This window comes from Eleutherodactylus coqui, chromosome 2, assembly GCF_035609145.1.
Source record: "Eleutherodactylus coqui strain aEleCoq1 chromosome 2, aEleCoq1.hap1, whole genome shotgun sequence".
In the NCBI taxonomy this organism is placed as follows: Eukaryota; Metazoa; Chordata; class Amphibia; order Anura; family Eleutherodactylidae; genus Eleutherodactylus; species Eleutherodactylus coqui.
The window spans coordinates 241,393,466-241,413,348 of NC_089838.1; the positions used below are offsets into that span (position 1 = coordinate 241,393,466).

Genomic DNA, 19,883 nt, shown 5'->3' on the forward strand with positions numbered 1-19,883 from the left:
TAAGCCTTAACTTTTAGTATAATTTAAACTCAGTAAAACATGTGAAAAAAGTGTTACTATAATAGTCAGTGATATATCATTGTGCCAAATAATAACCGAGCTTCTCTTTTTTATTATCTACTTAATCTGAAAGACAAGAAAAACATAGCAGGGGGGACAGTCATTGTGCTTTATGAATAGTCAGCCAGGACTCGCTTAATATCTTAAGTCTGCCACAGAGTTTAACCCCTGGAGACCTAGACACAGTGATTACATATGAATTAGATGGGCTCGTAAACTCCCATAACAGCTGTGAACTTACGCATTTCAAAGCCTAGTTATCTTCAGGATGTCACATTATCACCTTTAATGGCACTGCTGCCGATCTTAAGCAACCCAACAGCACAGTTTTTCATTATGTAAGTCTTTGGCCTCATGTCCATGGGAGACCGCAGCGGGATCCTACTCTGCCCGCACCCATGGACATTTTCTTACCTGTCCGGATGCGGTGCGGGTCTTATCCATCCAGGCCAGATCTCCTTTCTTCTGCATGTCGGATGCATACTGGCGCGCCACCTGCATGTGCAGTACTTTTCTTTTTTAAAAATTTCATGTGGTATCTGCAGTGTCAGCCAGCGTGGGATCCGCAGAAAAATTGAGCATTTTGCAATGTGTTTTCCGAACCGAAAGGTCCGCAAATCAAATCTGCATGTTTTAATTAATTTGCAAATGCCCATGCATCTCTATGGGCAGATTGATTTGCGGATGCCCCGCGCAGAATCTGCAAATTAAATCTGCTCGTGGACATGAGCCTTAAAGGCTCTTCTACACCGATCGATGATCAGGCAAGAACACGTATGAACGTTTATTTGCCAGATCACTGCCCCATCTGAATATGCCCGCAATCAGCGGACGAACAAGCAACTGCTCATTCTTTTACTTATTGGATCTTTTAACTCATTAAGGACCAGGTGCGGTAAATATACAGCACCTGATCCTGGGCTTAAAATCCCGCCGATAGTAAAATATGGCGGCGCTTTAAGCCTCTTGTCTCTGCAATCAATAAGAGGCAAGGAGGGTTTTTTAACCCTTCCTGCCTTTTCCTTTGCAGAGTACACAGCACTTATTGAGCACTGTGTACTAGAAAGTGAAAGATACACAGTGATCGCCGGGGGTTCCCTGCTACAGCAGAGCTGGAGGGTCATACTAGACCCTGGCCAGCTCTGCCAGTGACTAATGTCACTGCAGGGGTTGTTTTCTCCTGTAACTGGGGCTTCTATGGTTGTCCCAGCTACAGTAGAAAAGTGTCAAATAAAAAGAAAAGCGAGTGTCTCTCAGGGGTCTTATATGACATTATCAGGCACATAGATAGTAAAAAACATAATTACATAAATAAGTAAATAAAAATTACAGAATACAACAATATATACATAAGAAAGAAAATAACCCAAAACCGTCGCCGTATGTGCCCTGTAAACGAAAACCATATATATTACATATCAAAACATCAAAAACGAATAGAGGAACCCGTTCCTGTACTTTATTTTAGCATAAATATACTACATTTAAAAAAAACAAAAAAACTATAAATGTTAAAAAAATCTTTTTTTTAGCATTTTACCCCCAATAAAACTAAAAAATGGAAAAAAAAGTCAGTGAAAAAGATATTTAAAAAATCGCCCTATATGTCACAAAAAACAAAAATGCAGCAAAAATAATTTTGGTAGCTGAAGGAAGGAAAATATGGCAGTAAAACTGCCACGTGGTTAAAATACCTAAAAAGTGTCTGGTCCTAAAGGTACTAAACGGCTTGGTTCTTAAGAGGTTAATGCTCCCTGGTCAGCACCATATTTTCCCTTGTAAACTGGACGATGTGCTGCAGACGAATGCAATCTGTATGGGGACAAATGATGTAATGATCATTTGCCCTTGTACTTACAAAAATCTTCCCATGTAATTATTATTAACAAGCGCTGATCAACGTGCTCCTTGTTGGTCATTACCAGGGGCAAATAAAACCATTTTTAGGCCTCTTTCACACTTGCTACAAAACACATGTATGTGAAGTCCATGGTTTCCAATGGCTTCTTTCAGGCTACAAAACATTGCTAATGTGAAAGAACCCATTGGAAAGCATGGGCTTCACATACATGAGTTTTGTAGCTATGTCGCATCACTACAAAATCTTGTGATTTTGTAGCCCATGTGAAAGAGGCCTTAAAGGAGATGTCTCGAGGAAGCAGTGAATTTTTTTTTTGCCCAGTCCCCCTAATTAAGCATACATAACTAAGCCCCCTGTAAATGACTTTTCTAGCTGGTTCGTACTTACCGTTCCAGCGTTTCAGCAACTTATAAAAGTTTCCCCAAGATGGCCACCGGCTCTTTTCCCTTCGCTTGCTGCAGCCCGACGTGCGCGCTCCCGAGACGCTGCCAGCTGTGTCTCCATGGCAACCAGACGCCCCGCAGCCGCCGACCGGACCCACCGCAGCCGCCGACCAGTCACCCACCGCCAGGCAGCAGGTAACCTGCGCTAGCCGCCGGCTCCCCAGCGCTACGTTCCCGGCTCCCCAGCGCTACGCTCCCGGCTCCCCAGCGCTACCGCCCCGGCTCCCCAGCGCTACGCTCCCGGCTCCCCAGCGCTACGCTCCCGGCTCCCCAGCGCTACGCTCCCGGCTCCCCAGCGCTAGACTCTGACAACAGACGAAGGCCCCGGAGCCCAGCGCTAGGCCCCGGAGCCCAGGTGAAGGCCCCGGAGCCCAGCGCTAGGTTCCGGAGCCCAGCGCTAGGTTCCGGAGCCTAGCGCTAGGTTCCGGAGCCCAGCGCTAGGTTCCGGAGCCCAGCGCTAGGTTCCGGAGCCTAGCGCTAGGTTCCGGAGCCCAGCGCTGGGCTCCGGGGCCTACCGCTGTGGCCCGGGACCTTCACCTGTTAGTCAAGATCACCCCCCGACCCATCACTTACCTGGGCGGCTTCTCGGGGCTGCTGGGCTGGGCTGGGCTGGGCTTCTCTGCTGGGCTGGGCTGGGCTTCTCCGCTGGGCAGCTCCAGTTTCTGCACCTTCCTCTAACAGAGGAAGGTACAGAATGGCCGCTCCAGCGCGCTCCCGAGCAGTGACAGCTCGTCTGCGCATGCGCAGAAGAGCTGTAGCGGGGAGCACACTGAAGCGGCTCGTGCTGAAAGGAGAAGACCGGACTGCGCAAGCGCGTCTAAAAAAGCAAGCTGCCAGCGAATTTAGACGGAACCATGGAGACGAGGACGCTAGCAACGGAGCAGGTAAGTGGAATAACTTCTGTATGGCTCATATTTAATGCACGATGTACATTACAAAGTGCATTAATATGGCCATACGGAAGTGTATAACCCCACTTGGTTTCGCGAGACCACCCCTTTAAGCTGCCCTCCCTGCTACATTTTGCTGGTCTTTCCAGTAAAAGAAAAAATAAAGAAAGGCAAGATCAATTGCTATGAGTTAATTCTTCAGCAACGCTTTTGTTTTTCACATATTTGTCAGATTGACAGTTTGCGTTGATTTGTATTGACCATTTGAGACTCATTTATGATAAAAGTTAATTTTGCCTCTATGTATTGGTCAGTGATTTAGTAAGTGTATATGTGTTTGTAGAGACTATCAGCAAATCTCTAAGAAGTGAATCCTAAGCAAAAAATTACACCTGGTTACACAAAAATGGTCACTGCAGCAGAAGAGTACTGAATAGAAAAATGACAGTATCTCTGTATATAAAAGAAATGTAATTTACACAGGTTGACTATTCCACTAATTTGTGGTCATTTAAAGTTAAAATAAGAAGAGAAGATAGTTATTGATGATGTGTAGCCAGTTTGGTCATATTGAAATAGTGGACCACTGAGTGTACAGTAGGTATGAGGAACTTAGTCTAAACATGTAGTTTGGAAATGAAATAGTGAAGCAAGAGCAAAATATAATTGTACCCATTCAGCTGTTATGGAAGCAAGTGCTTTTTTCGGGCATATGCTCTATGTTCACTCTGCGCTTTTGTAACCCATTTGATGTATGCTCCAGGAAGGCTCCCAGCATATTAATGGTCGTCCCCTTGTGTGAACAGGGGACTGTGTTGCCAAGAAATACTGTCTTTCTAGGAATGCATGATTGTATTATTGATAGCTTATCCCCATCATGCCACTCCTCTTCCGAATGTAAACAGCATCTAACAAGCATTAACCAACATGCTGTATTTCGATTGGTGCTCACTATAAACATAGAGAATTGGCAGTTGTAAAAGGACCCTCAGCCATTGATCAATGTGCTGGTGGTTTATCTCCTCAAGAACTGAAGTATCAGGCATGTTGAAATCCAATAGTCCTTGACATCTGCCATCGAGGGAAAGTCAGGAAACCCTTATACAGATTAGATGGTCATCCAATCCTGCCAAAATTAACCTGCTTGGCCAACCTTAACGTAATGCGTATAGAAAACTCTGTACACCAGATCTGGTAACCTATTGTTGTAGAGTTGTAATAGGAATTCAGCAAACTTCTGAGCTTATTTCTCTTTGCAGTTACTGATATTTCTTTGGTGATATTTGTACACTAGTCAGTCAAGAAATTTAATGGAGTTATACACAAATTATGTTCCATAATTGCATTGCAGGACTTTATCTGTGGTGTTCAAGCTGCATGTCAGCAAAGTGTCGACTGATCCTAGTAGCAACCAACAGAGACTTTTAAGACTGGAATCCCACATGTGCAGCAGTTTTGTGTGGCAATTGTTAAGCAGCTTATCGAGCCAAAGAATTAGATTCAGAAGAAGGACAAGTATAAAAGGAAAGGCCGATACTTCTCCTTTTTTGTATCCAATCCTATGTTGGGCTCAAAAAAACTTCCACAAAAACAGCACGTGTGATTGTAGCTTACAGGAGCAAAGGATGGCCATGACCATAAAAATTAACAGGATCCAACAAAGAATCACATTTTTAATTTTTTTTTCCCCTACAAACGAAACATCAAATGAATGTTAAGAAAAAAAATTTACCTGTTTTATATGTGCAAACATATTTACATGTTCAATTGCAAAACAATTTGAGACATTTTTGTCAAAATTTTATTTTGGAACCTAAAAACTGAGTATTGAGATTTTTTAGTGTAGCCATTATACATATGTAAATTCCTGAAGCACTTACAGCTGCGAAGATAATATCTTACATTTACTGAATACAAGTGTTGTGTGGGAGGAAAATTACAATCTGATTTGGGAGTAAAATGAATAAAAAATGCTTTTGTTACTTTTACTTGAATGACTGTTTTCTTCAAGTCAACATTACACAAAAGGGCTTAATTTCCAACAGGGTTCCAAGGGGAGGTTAAATGCATGAATGAAACCAAATTATCTTTTAGACAAACATATACTAAGGATTAATTTACAGTTTGTGTGCCATTTAAAACGTAATACATTATTTTCTTTCCATAGGCCAAAGAACTTTGCAGCATCAAAGTGATGTTCTAGAGACGGTGATCTTGGTGAATCCCAACGCAGACAGCATTGTTTATGAGGTATTGTTTAAAAGTTACAAGAATGGGAATGTCCACTTCTGAAATGAAGTTAAGGTACAAAACAAGTCTGTAACCAATTGTGAAGCTACTACACATTCGAGCATCTTTCTCCATTTTCTGCTTGAAGGAGTATTCCCATCTCAGGAATGCTACAACAATGTGTTTAAAATCGCAAAACAATTACCTCACCCATAAGATGTTTTTTTCCAAGTGCTCCGTCCTCCAGATATTACAGTTACTGATTCCTCTGCCCTCTGGTTAGTTTTTGTTCAATGCCAAGGAAACAGACCACCTCTTCTATGGAAAGTAATTGCAGAGCACAACAGTAGTTCATGGCCGGGCTGAAAGTTAGTACGCATGTACTCCTGAGATCCAGGTCACCAAATATAGATGAAAGATGTATGAAAGCGTCAGCCTCCTACACCATTTCATTTCATAGAAGACTTGGTTGGTTTCCCTGGAAAGAGCAGTAAATAACTAGAGGACAGAGGAATAAATATCTGCAATATCTGGAGAACGGAGCATTTTGGAAATAAACAACTTATGGGTGAGTGCATTATTTTTGGATTTTGAATACATTGAAATATGATTCCAAGGATGGGGATACCCTCTTAAAATGTGCAACATGAAAAAATGAAGGCATTTTGCTGTATAATTATTATCTAATGTAGATATTAGAAAGAACTCGTTTTTTTTGTTACCAGTCCCATCTGATCCATTGCATGCCCACAATGATGATTAGCGCAGGGAATGCTTGGATATGTTTTTGATGAAACTATTGCCTGTCTGATGGTGATATACCCAAGGAAACTTTTTAGTATATTTGGATCTTTCTTCTTTATGACTTTGACCTGAAGGAGAAGAATTGCAGAATTTGAGATCTGTAAAAGAGCTTGTTTTATAGATGGCCATATACCTTAGATAGCTGTCAGCTGAGCCAGCCAAGACACATACATAATTGGCCTGGTTGAGTTTGTATATCCTCTCAATGAGCAGAGGTAATAAGCACCTGTCAAACTCCTTCTGCTGGCTTCTTATCTCCCATGAGAGCAAAAAATCTGATCCGTCTTTTCACCAACATCTGCAGTCAGAAGAGTCAGGATTTTCTCATGTACATTATATAGATATATGGTCCTACCAAGAGCAGCAGGTTTGAACTACGTTAATCTAATGCATATGGGCACGTTAAGGATGCCCATTTACATTAGGCTAAAGTTGATGAAAGCTGACAATTTCAACCAAAGCAATCATTCTACAAGTCAAATTTATCAACAGCATCTGACCGATGATAGACCATTACGATTTGGAAAGACATTGGCCAGATTTGAAATTTTGCTTTCATTGTCCGACAAACGATCTTACATCCCTATGTATGATCTTTTAACCATGAATGATCTTTCCTTGAAAGACCATCCACAGAAAGATTGTTTATCTAGTGATATTGGACATGTGTGGTCAGTTAATAACTATATCCTTTAATATTGATTAAAATGTGTATGGCTGCATCAGCTAAATCATTATTCATCAGTCAGTTCATTCAATGGTTTTTCAATTATCAGCCTACTTCTATCTAATGTGTATGGGCACCTTAACTCCTTTTGTAAGCAGCTTAAAAGGAGTGTAAGCTCTAAAAGATCTACTGTGGCACTGCACTTCCTTAATCGATTTTTGTACTTTTTATGTTTTTCTTATCCATTGGCAAGTTCTGCAGTCCCATCAATCAATAATATTAAATGGGATTCATTATACTTACATTTTAGTACATTTCAATCTCCAATATTGTGACTGCTTTTGTTAGTATCATTACTATATTTTTTCTTACTATATTATTTGGCTAAAAGAGTTTCTAACTTTACTACTAGGTACGGTCCTTGATCACAGATCCTTCTGCTTACAAGCTTCTTATTCTGAGTGGCCAGTGCTCTGATCAGGAAGGAGACCTAATTCTGCAAAGTGGTACCTTTCCATTACAGAGACTTGGAGAGGTGTTCAGTGACCCAGAGGTAAGTACGGAACAGTTCTCACCAACGTAAATATTGAATGTTATATACACAACATTGTTGCTTACTATAAGCCTTTTTATTTTTATTAAAATGTTATACTATAGCCCACCTATATTTATATGTCAAAATGAAAATTCTATGTCAAAGCAGGAAAAAACTCAGCCATAATAAATACTTTATGTATGTTGTTGTTGATTACTAACATATCTTGATGTGACTTAAATGATTATGAGTCTAATGTATGCAATTCACGATTATATGGCTAATTGTTTTTATTGTATATGTATCACTGCAGGTGTGCCAGCTCTTCAGTAACACTGATCCAGAAATTAAAGCTTCTTTAACAGTTTCTTGCTTGGAAGAAGGGGATTGGTGCAACCTTGGACATTCCAGTTTCCAGGATATCATAAATTGGAGACTTAATCCTGAGCTAGTCTTACCTGCCATGGATGGGGTTTCAGAATTTGCAGACTATGTGTCAGAAACAGTTGATGTTCCTTCTCCCTTTGATCTCCTGGAACCACCAAATTCAGGTGGATTTTTGAAGTTGTCAAAGCCATGTTGTTACATTTTCCCTGGAGGAAGGGGAGATTCTGCCCTTTTTGCTGTTAATGGATTTAATATCCTGGTGGATGGGGGCTCAGAGAGAAAATCTTGTTTCTGGAAGTTGGTTCGGCATTTGGATAGAATTGATTCTATATTGCTCACACATATTGGAGCTGATAATCTGCCTGGAATAAATGGACTTCTTCAAAGAAAAATAGCTGAGCAAGATGAAGAACAATCTCAGGGCTCCACTGCTTATAGTGACTGGATGAAGAACTTAATATCCCCAGAACTGGGGGTAGTATTTTTTAATGTTCCAGATAAACTCAAAATGCCTGAGTCCAGTATGAAGGTTAAAAGAAGTATTGAAGAAGCTTGTTTGACACTCCAGTACTTAAATAAACTAGGAATTAAATCTGAACCTTTATACAGGGTAGTTAGTAACACAATAGAGCCCATAACATTGTTTCACAAAATGGGTGTTGGTAGGTTGGATATGTATGTCCTCAACCCAGTAAAGGACAGCAAAGAAATGCAGTTTCTGATGCAGAAATGGGCTGGAAACAGCAAAGCAAAAACTGGTATTATTCTAGCAAATGGAAAAGAGGGTGAAATTTCAGTACCATATCTCACATCTATCACTGCCCTTGTGGTTTGGCTCCCAGCTAGCCCAACAGAAAAAATAGTACGTGTTTTGTTTCCCGGAAATGCTCCACAAAATAAAATTCTAGAAGGTTTAGAAAAGCTGAAACATTTAGATTTCCTGAGATACCCAGTAGCAACACAAAAAGATATATCCAGTGGTGGTCAATCATCTACTGCTAAGCACACAAAAATAAAACAAAGGGCTGACAGCAAGGAAAGTCTGAAGTCCTCTACGCGACCAAGCATAGGTAAGCCAGGCAAAAGAGAAGATATTTCTGAAGAACTGGCTAAAGATGTTAAACTAGAGATGGCAAAAGAGGCAAAACCAGAGAAAAAAATTAAGGAAGCAACAGACAAACATATTGAGAAACCGTTAAAAACTGAAAAGGTAAAAACAGAAGCAATTGATTCAGCAAAATTAGAAAAAAGGAAACTACTGAAAGAAAAGTCAGGTAAAAAATTCATCAAAGATAAGATTTCTAAACTTGATGAAAAGAAAGATAAAGAAAAGAAGGAAATAAAGAAAGAAAAAATAGATATAAAGAAAGAAAATATCAAAAAGGAAGAAAAGAAAGATGTCAAAAAGGAAGAGAAGAAAAAGGAAATTAAACCTGAAGCTAAGAAACTACTAAAACCTGACTTACGGCCATTTACTCCTGAAGTGAGAAAAACACTGCATAAAGCAAAACTTCCTGGAAAAATCCGAACTGAAAAAGTTAAAATTAAACCTGAAAAAGATGTAACAGCTGAACAAAAAATAAGTCATATACAACAAGTACATATGGGAAAATTACCACCAATGGCTGATATGGCAGAACAGAGATCAGTTATGTCATCTCCTGAGGATTTAACCAAAGACTTTGAGGAGCTGAAGTATGAAGATAACCTAGAACAATCTACTACAAAGAAAGATGACGCCACTCGTTTAGAACAAGAGTATATTGAAAATAGACCGTCAGATATGTTAAGGATTCAAAACCAGTTCAAAGACGAAATCGTGATAGATGAATTAACTTCAGATAAGAAAAGTCCTCTTGAATCCCCAGATGAAGGTATAACAACCACTGATGTAGAGGGAGACTCACAACATGAAGAGAAACTTATATATCAGGCAGATGAAACAGCTGAAATGGTTGATGAAGGTGCAGCAATGGAGGAACCTGCGGAGATGGCAGAATTTGAGGAAGAAATGAATACAGAAGAAGAAAGTACCCCAGATGTTGACAGAGTATCTAGCAGAAACAAATTTGAATCAATGCCGACCTTAGACATTCAAGACTTAGAGGTAGATGAAGATAAAGAAAATGAATTGGATGAAAAGGGAATATTAGATAGAAAACAAAAAGAAGAAATAGTTGCACAATTCGAAGATGGCCTTATATGTAGAAAAGCAGATGACAAAGAAGCAGAGCAAAATATAGATGTTGTGGAGAAAGCAGATGTAGAAGAAATGGAAGAATTTTCAGAAGAACCTAGAGATGATCTGAAGTATAAGGCTGATGAATACGCAGGCAACTTGAATGAACAGGAAGAAAATATATCCTGTGATTTTACAATGTCATTGCAGAAAGAAGCTGATACAAATATAAACATATGTGGCAAAAATGTGGCAAAGGAGGGCTCATACTTCACTGGTGTCCCTGTGTCATCTGGAACTGCTGCAGAACAAATATCATATATCCAAGATGAAACAATGCCAGGTTACTCAGAGACAGAACAAACCATTTCTGATGAGGAAATACATGATGAACAGGAAGAAAGAATTCCTCATTTACAGTATGATGTAGGCAGTTATGACATTTCTGTCCCAGACCATCCTGGATCATTTGAGGCAATACATGGAATCAAAGCAGTTTCATCTTCTGAAGTACCTACAAAAGGTTATGTTATACAAGAATCAGATATAGTAGGTTATTCTACAAACATTGTTGCTGCTCCTCTTGCAGAGGAGGAACACGTTTCCTCAGCAACATCTATAACTGAGTGTGACAAATTATCTTCTTTTGCTACATCTGTTGCAGAAGATCAGTCTGTGGCTTCTATCACTGCACCAAAAACCGAAGAGACTGGGAAAAGTTCATTACTACTTGATACTGCAAACAGTATTCCATCTTCTCACACTGAGGCCACCCAAGGTATAGAATACTTGCCATCTGCTGGCACCATATCACCTACATCCTCTCTAGAAGAAGATAAGTGTTTTAAATCCCCTCCACCAGAAGATTTCCAATCTCTGATGGCTGCTACAAAAGACCATCTAAGTGGTCATGTACTGGATGAAGAACTTGAGGATGAGACAACAAATATTGAGACATCTGATAGAAAACATTATAGTCCTCTTTTATTTCCAGAACATGAAGGTAGTGATATGCAATATGCTTATAGTACAGATCTGAGGATTTCTCCTGCTATTTCTGGTGGTGATATGGACAAAATTGATTCAAGCTTTGGAGAAATTGAGGAAAGATGCTTAAGTCCTGATGACAGCACTGTAAAAATGGCATCCCCAACTCAGTCGGGCCCTACAAGCACAGGACACACACCATCTCACCAATCCCCTATAGATGACAGATCTGATACTACACAAGCTGAACTCTTTGAAGCCGCAGATATACTTAAAAATGAAAGTAATGATAAAGTACAAGTATCATGTGAGTCAGCTGCAGAAAGCAGAGAGCACCTGGATAAACCAGTCACACAAAAAGAAATACCTTCTGGAACTTTAACACATGATTCTGATGTTGAAAGCTTGCTAAATAAAGGGGTGTCATATACCTGTGACCTAGATAGTGAAGATTTTGTGAAAGGCTCATCAGTGACCAAAGAAATGATGGAAACCAGGGGAGAAAGTATTCCTGAGGGAAATATTGACAATGAAGACAGATATATAGACAATGAAACAAGTGATTTATCTAAGGATGCAATGCTTTCAATGGGTTCAGAACCATATATGCAACTTGAAGATTTAGTTTTATCCAAGGAAGTCTCACATGAAAACTTATTACCCACCTACAAAGAAACGAATGTTCACCCAGTGCAGTTAGCATCACCTGAACCATTGTCAGCAGTGTATGGTGACGATTCTGAAGACATAGAGCAGAGTCCTGTAAAAGATGATTCATCAACTGAGAGCTCTAGACAAGACATTTTCCTGGGAGATGCAAAGTCACTTTCTTTTACTGAACAAGGGAAAGAAGATGATACATCGTTACAAATGTCTTTGATAGAACAAAGTCCAATAGTAAATGAAACATATCAAGGAAGCCCCACAAGGGAAACATTTTTAGATGATGAAAGTCCTTTTCAGTTGAAAGATCAGATTCAAAAAGGAGAAATGAAATGTTCATCTGATGAAATATCAGCAGAATGTGTAGATCCTTTACTGTCTATGAAGGAAAGCTTTGGTGGGAATGAAAAACATCTGCAGGCAATTGATACAAATTTCCAAGATAGCGCTCAATCCTTCATTACACCTAAATCTAGAGAAGATAAACAAACATTTTCAGAAGTCCTACCAACAGAGTCATTGGTGGCAAAGACACATTCATATCACTTTGATGGTCAGGTCCAGCAAAAAGAAGAAAAATCTCTTGTCATTTCCTCTTCAAGCCCTGATGACTCAGAGTCATTTTCATTTGCAGATCATAGCCCACTCAAAGGTGATCCAATTGAAATAGCTACTACAGAAAGCAGGGAGCCATACAAGGATTTCCAGCATACTGAATTTTCTCTTGGCTATGTGAAATCATCAGAAAATGTCTTAGAAAAGAAAGAAGCCTCAGATATATCCAAAAAAGGCACATATGATGATAATTACATTGATGATGAAAAGTCCTATGAGACTGAAAACATTTATATGAAACAGATGACCTCTGAAAAGAGAGTGTGGTTTACAGAAGAAGGCTTTAGAGAAAAACAAGAAGAATCTCAGTACATACCAAAAGAAAGCTACAAACTACGTTATACTGAAGAAGGAGAGAGCACATTTCTGGATGATACACCTGATTGGGATGAACAGTCGAAAGGGCCGCCTTCTTTGAATTTAGATGTAGCAAACCAAGAAACATCTAATAAATCAGAAAGAGATATATTAGATGCAGAATATGCACATTTTCAAGAAGAGAAGCGTTCACAAGAGTTACCAAATATTACAAGTGAAAGTAAAGTTCAACTTCAAGAGTCTGTTTCACAAATAGAAGCTTCATATCATTCTGAAGATGCAAATATTTTAGACAGATTTCCTTACGTGACAACGTCTTCATCTGATACACTAGTAACACAGCAAGATAGAGGTAGCGTGCCCACAATGTTCCAGGATAGTGATAAAGAATGCGTACAAGTAAAATCAAAGCCAATAGAAAAAGCTTTTGAAGAGCATGAATCAGAAGAAGATGATGGTGATGAAGAATATCCGTATGCACAGACTGCTCATGACCTACCAGTTTCTTCCTATCAAAGAGACGCCATGGACAAAAAATGTGATCTTCAACTTGGGGAAGAAATGATTGATGCATTTGAAAAATCCGAACAACCTGAAGTGATGGAATCCGTAAAAACAGTGTATGGATTTCAGGAGGTTGAGAATCATGATGTAAAAGAAAAAGCACCAAAGCAACCATCTGCAGATATCTGTACATATCAAGAACAAGCCAAGCAGGAATACAAAGACTATGATTATTGTAAAGAAGATAACAAGCATGAATATGTTGAAACATCATATAAAGAGACTTCTGGGTCTAAAGACAACATGGACTTTCATTTTGGAGAATATAGGGATGAACCTAAAGAAGATTTTTTCTCTAAACGGGACAAAAAAGGTTCTCCCATTCTACTGGATACTGGCTTAAAATCATCTTGTAGCCCATTTGAAATGTATTCCCAAGAAAAGGACTCATATAGTTTAACAAAAAAAGAAAAAGTAGAAGAAAGAGAGCCAACGCCATATCCAAATGACAAGTCTTTTCAATATGCTGATATATATGAGAAGATTGCTTCTGGAGTTGAACATATCATGGAAGAGGTAGAACCCAGTAGTGCTAGTTATCTACAGAAAGAGAAAACAGAGATACCAACTTTAGCTACAGATACATCCAAACAGGAATTATATGGTCAAATATCTTCAAAAGAAGAGGAATCTCATTTGTATACCTCAACAGAGAAGGAACTCTCTTCACCAGCATCTCCAAAAGAAAAAGGAGACAGTGCCATTTTTGAATATACAGAAAGGCAGGAACATTTCTTAGCAAGTTCAGATAGCAGTAAAAGGATAAGTAGTTTATCTGCTGAAGAAACTGAAAAATCACAGATGGAAGAGCCATATCAAAAATCAGAAACAGGAAAAGAGTGTAATGTCTTCTCACTTGGCGCGGATCTCTCATCTAAAACAGATTCAGTGGAGCATGCATATCATGAAAAATCTACCTACCTTCATGCACATCATGATGATGATTATGATGATGAGGATGACGATAACGATGAGGAAGATGATGATGACGATGAAGATAACATTAGCTCTGCTAGTCAAAATATTACCCAAGCAGAATCCCGACTTCCTGAGATGAAAGACTCCTATTATGAGAAGACAGAAGTATTGGAAGAAAATGCAAGTGATTGTGAACTAGAAAAAGGTGCAAAGGAAAAATCTGAAAAAGAATCTAAATGCCCAGCAGATCCTGGTAGCTTACATGAAACATACACATATAGTCAAGAGAAAGGAAACAACCTATCTAATTTTGGTGTTCAATTAGAGGTAAAGGAGGTAGACAATAAACACTATAATGTACACACAGAAATGAAAACATCAGGTGGCACTCAAGCACTTGACTCATTTGGGAGAGCAGAATATACTTTCCATGAAGATAAGCATGAAAAAGAAGATACTGACTACACATATTCTCCATTCTTGTCAAAAAGTGAGTCTACAAAAGATACACGTGAAACTTGCTTCCATCCAGAAAACCAACAGTCACAAAGCAGCAGTGAAGTCTACAATGTAAGTCAGAACTTAAACATTTGTACTCTCAGCGGTAAGGAGAAAGACACTTTCTCTGGTTCGGCAGAACATGACGCTAGAGCTTCAGCATCAGAATATTCCTCTGAAGCATTTTCAGCCATAGAAAAAGAAATTGGAGAGCATCCTGAGTCCTACAAGGTTCACCAGAAATCATTACCCTTTGTAGATTCTAAAGAATTAGGTACAGATGATTTCCATATATCACATTCTGTAAAGGGACAGGATGAGTACTTAGAGGTGTCTGAAAGAGCTTCTGAAGTATGTTCATCTTTAACCAGATTTTCACCTCTAAGTCCTCATGAAGATCCCTTCTATTCTAAGATTTCTGCTGAGCAGAATCCTGAGGCAGACTTCCAGAAACATGACTCTCAAAGTGTGTCAGAAACATCATCTGAAGCTAGTACACCAGTTAAAAAGGACACTGCGGAAGGTTTTTACTCGCAAATGATCAGTGGTTATGCAGCAGAAGCAGAACCAGCTGTAAGGAACTTATGGGATGTATCACCTCTTGTTCCTGCCGATGCTACCAAGCCTTTAGATGAAAAAGATGTTACTGATGATCATGAATCTGCTTGTTCCTATGACATGGATGACTGCACATTACCATGTAGAGTTGAATGTAAAAAGACCTCTTGCTCATCAAAGACTGATATAGTTAAAGAAATCATCACTGTACATCAGGGTGTTACACAGGTCGAAAGTGCAGAAGCAGTGTATTTACCATCGAATGTTCTTACATCATTTCCACCCCATCAGCAAGAAGAATCATCAACAGCAAATGGCCCTACAGAAGTAAACAATATGCCAGAGTTATTCCAACACTCACAATATGTTGACAAAGAGTTTTACTCTTCTGATGTAAAAGATGAAAAGTCATCTCCAGATTCAGATAGAGAATCTTCACCATACTCTGAAGAAGACACAGAAAAACCTAACCGACCTTCTACTTTCATGTCTCCGGAGCACACATTTCAGCCTTATTTTCCTGATGCACAGAGAGCTAGAGGGTCAGAAGATCATGGAGATGCCTCTCATGAAGTTGAGACATGTATGGGAACATCAACTGAGTATGAGCACAAAGTATCTTCATCAGAATATATGCACAGGAAAGGGGAACTTTCGCCATCTTTTATAAATCCTAGCCCCCTTGACCTTTCAGAGGACAGTGATGTTTCACAGGGTGACGGTCATCCATCAGTTAAAGGAAGAACCCATCATGTCAAAAACCGTTATGTTGAGGGTGGCACAGCTGATGAAACACCTCCAACATCTGTCAGTGATTCAGGATCATCTCAGTCAGACTCAGATGTTCCACCTGAAACAGAAGAATGCCCATCTATAACTGCTGATGCTGCAATGGACTCTGATGAAGATGCAGACTTTCTTCCTGTAGATAAAGCAATGGGGAATTCACATCACAGCAGTTCAAGGCAAGGACATGATCCACATCCAGCACCAATGATGGATCCCTATCCTCATCCTCCTCATCCAGATGTCTGCATGGTAGATCCTGAAATGCTAGTTAATGAATTAAATCCTTTAAAAGGTGACAAGGTACTTAAAAAAGATCTAAAGGACAAAACTAAGGGTGTAAGGAAGCCTTTAAGTAAACCAAAATCAACCTCTCCAGCTAGGAAACTAGAGCCTAAGGGAAAACGTTCTCCAACATTGTCTAAACAAACATCACGAGAGACTACAGAAAAATCTCTAAAAAATGCTACAATGAAGAAGGATATAGCAGAAAAATCTCTGAAAGCAAGGAGTACAGTGCATTCTTCAAGAGAAGAAGATATATCTAAAGGCAGTAGTTCTGGTAAACTGGTGAATGGTGTCAAATCAACAGGTAAAACATTTTAATAGTATTTTATAACAATGTAATGTATTGTATCTAGATTGCAAACCAGATCCCAATGCTTTCCTTATGAAAGCATTGTTGAAAATATTTGGATATATAAAGCAACATTTATGCTTCTTTCTACAAAGTATTGTTACTATAGCAATAGAACTTAGAAGGTGGCAAAAAGTGTTGTTTCACACTTTTTCATTATTGACACTATAAATACTTGAGTAATTTTCCTTTGCACTACATATGGCCAACCGCTGTGCAGTAATCGAGCTAAAGGGAGGATGCAGTAAGTTGCAAGTGTATTTAGCCTAGATCTAGTAGCACACCTGAAGAATTCTGTGTGCAAGAAGAAACAAAGGGAGTAATGGGAAGTAAAGCTAAGGACAAGTGGAGAAGTTACTCACAGCAACCAAGTTTTGGTGGATGTCTTACAATATAGCTCACAAATAGTACAAGACTAGTAAATAGTGATGAGCGAGCATACTTGCTAAGGGCAATTGCCCTTAGCGCGCACCTGCCCGCTCGAGAGAAAAGGTTCGGGTGCCGGCGCGGGTGACAGGTGAGTTGCGGCAGTGAGCAGGGGGGGGAGCGGGGGGGGAGAGGGAGAGAGAGATCTCCCCTCCGTTCCTCCCCGCTCTCCCCCGCAGCTCCCCGCCCGCCGCCAGCAGCCAAACCTTTTCTCTCGAGTGGGCAGGTACGCGCTAAGGGCAATTGCCCTTAGCAAGTATGCTCGCTCATCACTACTAGTAAAGCAAAACATTTGTAAAGTTTCTTCATGATTATAGTGTATGTTGATTCAAAGCTTGAATTATTGTTCAGAAGTGGAGCTACACATTTATGTATTTGCATATAAATTTTATATATTTATTCACAAAAAATACTTATTTTACTTAGAGCCCTTTTATACAGGCTAAGATTGGACATTCGGACCCCTACTGATCAGATACCTGTGGATAGGGAATAAGTTCAAAACTCGATACAACCCAACAGTCACATTAGAATTGGAAAAGTCCTCCTGGAAACCACTTTTTTATTGCAGATTTTAAATTTATGTTTCATGTAAATCAGAGGCGTAACTTGAAGCTTATGGGCCCTGCTATAAAACCTGTAACAGGGCCCCCGAGTATAATGCTTTATCCATAGTACTGTGCGCCTTATATAGATAAGATAGGCCTTAGGCCCTCCAAGACTCCTGGGCCCAGGTGCAACCGCATCCCCTATAGTTACGCCCCTGATAGTAAATATATTTAGTGCAGAACTTAGTCGCATTAAGTGCATTTTTAACCCCTTAGTGAGAGTACCCGAACTTAAAGAAAACTTCCGGTAGCTGAAGACAGACTCATAGAAGTGTGTATAGGAAGCTTCTATTCATCTCTTTGAGGCTGTTTTCAGCTGCCAGAAGCAGCAGAAACCGAGTGAACATAGCCAAGGGGGTACAGCAAGGATCTCAACAGCAGGATCACCACTGATCAATACTTTTGACATGTCTCTATGACATGTCAAAAGTTTTCTGAAATTGCAGCTATACTCTAAGAACCAGTAAATCATTTCCCCTTTTGTGTTCCAGTGACGATAACTTTAAAAATTTTTTTTTTATCAGTGTAGCTGTACGAGACCTTGTATTTTGCAGGACAAATTCTAGTTTTTATAGGAATCAATTTTGGGTACATGTAATGTATTGAATACGTTTTATTATATTTTTTGCTGGGGGCAATGGGAAGAAGCAATTTCAACATTGTTTTTTTGGCATTTATCTTATGGCATTCACCATGTAGTATAATGTCACTTTTTATTGCAGATTTTGAATTTATGTCTTATGTAAATATATTTGGCGCAGAACTTAGTCGCCTTAAAGGGAACCTGTCACGTCCCCACAGCACTATAAACTAAGTTATGGTGCTTTTCGGGGATGTGAGAGGGAACCCGGTGAGCTATTTTTTATACTCCCATACAAGTCTATGGGAGAGTGCATGCACGGCACTGAAAAAAGAGTCAGATTTGTATTGCTGGCATGATTTTCAGTGAAGGGCACCGCAGGAATCAGGGAACGGTTGATTATAAAAATAGCTCACCTAGCTCCCTATCATGACCACTAACAGCACCATAACCTAGTTTATGGTGCTGTGGGAACATGACTGGTTCCATTTTTACCCTTTGGTCACATAATTAATTTTAGCTTTAAGAACCAATAAATCGTTTTCCCCTGTGGATTCCAGTGGTCATAACTTTTTTATTTTTCGTCACTGTATGAAATCTTGTATTTTGGGGAACCCGTTCTAATTTTTATAGGAAAAGAATTTCGGACACCTATAATGAATTCATTTTTTTCCTGTGTTACCATATTCCAAGACCAGAGCATTTTTATTTTTTTTATCCACAGAGCTATATGAGGCTTGTTTTTTGCAGGAAAACTCGAAGTTTTTATTGGCACCATTTTGAGGTATATACAACTTTTTGAAAACTGGTAGTTTGGCCATTTTTTAAAATTTTTGTATGGAATTTACTGTGTTTTTTAAATAGTGTAATGTTTTATAGTATGGGTTGTTATTAATGTGGCGATGCCAGTTATGTGTAATTCCTTTCAATATTTAAAGACTTGCGTAACAGGAAAAAACTTTTTCTACAAATTTTTCAGCAAAAAATAATTAGATGCTACGGTCAGCAATGAATGTAGCATCTGTGGGGTTAAACGGCATAGAGGAGTGCTCATATTTTCACTCCTTTCCTGGGAAAAATGAGAACTCACATGTGACAATCAAGAGCAAATATGTTTTCTGATTGATAATGGTGGAAATGGTAACATGAACAAAAGTCCATGTCCCCCCTCCCCTGGGACAAGGGGACAGACAGAATATTCACAGATGGTATCTTCTGCCTGCTCACCCTCATGCCCCCCTCACTCTATGACAGCTGTTAAGTCAGCTCCCATTCTGTTGGTTATATGCACAAGTTTTTGGTCTCATTTTATGTCTGTAGAGACCATAGAACTGGAGCTATAGCTGTTCGAAAGAGAATGAGCTCTGTTTGTCTAAAACTGTAATTTTTTTTCCTGTAGATCGAACGGAGCTCAGGGTAATCATTCAACGGGGTTAACAGTTGACTGTCATCATTTATAGAGACCAAGCACGTCAATGTGATAAACTTCTCAAATGGCACCTAAATCAGAGCTGTGACTCCTTTCTTCTCAGGATCTGTAGGGGTCCCAAATGTCAGACCACTTCAATCATAAAGCGATGGCACAACGTAATTATATGCCATCACTTTGAGATGGGAAAAGCTTATTTTACCCCTTTAATGCTATATGATGTACGTTTATGTCCAGGGTG

At 39.4% G+C, this 19,883-nt stretch overlaps 1 protein-coding gene across 1 annotated transcript in view; it reads left to right on the plus strand.

The window, feature by feature from the left end:
* Window positions 1-5,426: 5,426 nt before the first annotated feature.
* MAP1A (microtubule associated protein 1A) overlaps window positions 5,427-19,883 on the plus strand; it is a 32,284-nt gene continuing 17,827 nt past the window's right edge. Inside the window, exons 1-3 of the mRNA XM_066592703.1 lie at window positions 5,427-5,504; window positions 7,367-7,507; window positions 7,803-16,554. Coding sequence (XP_066448800.1) covers window positions 7,953-16,554 — 8,602 coding nt within the window. The 5' untranslated portion in view covers window positions 5,427-5,504; window positions 7,367-7,507; window positions 7,803-7,952. The remainder of the gene's footprint in view (window positions 5,505-7,366; window positions 7,508-7,802; window positions 16,555-19,883) is intronic.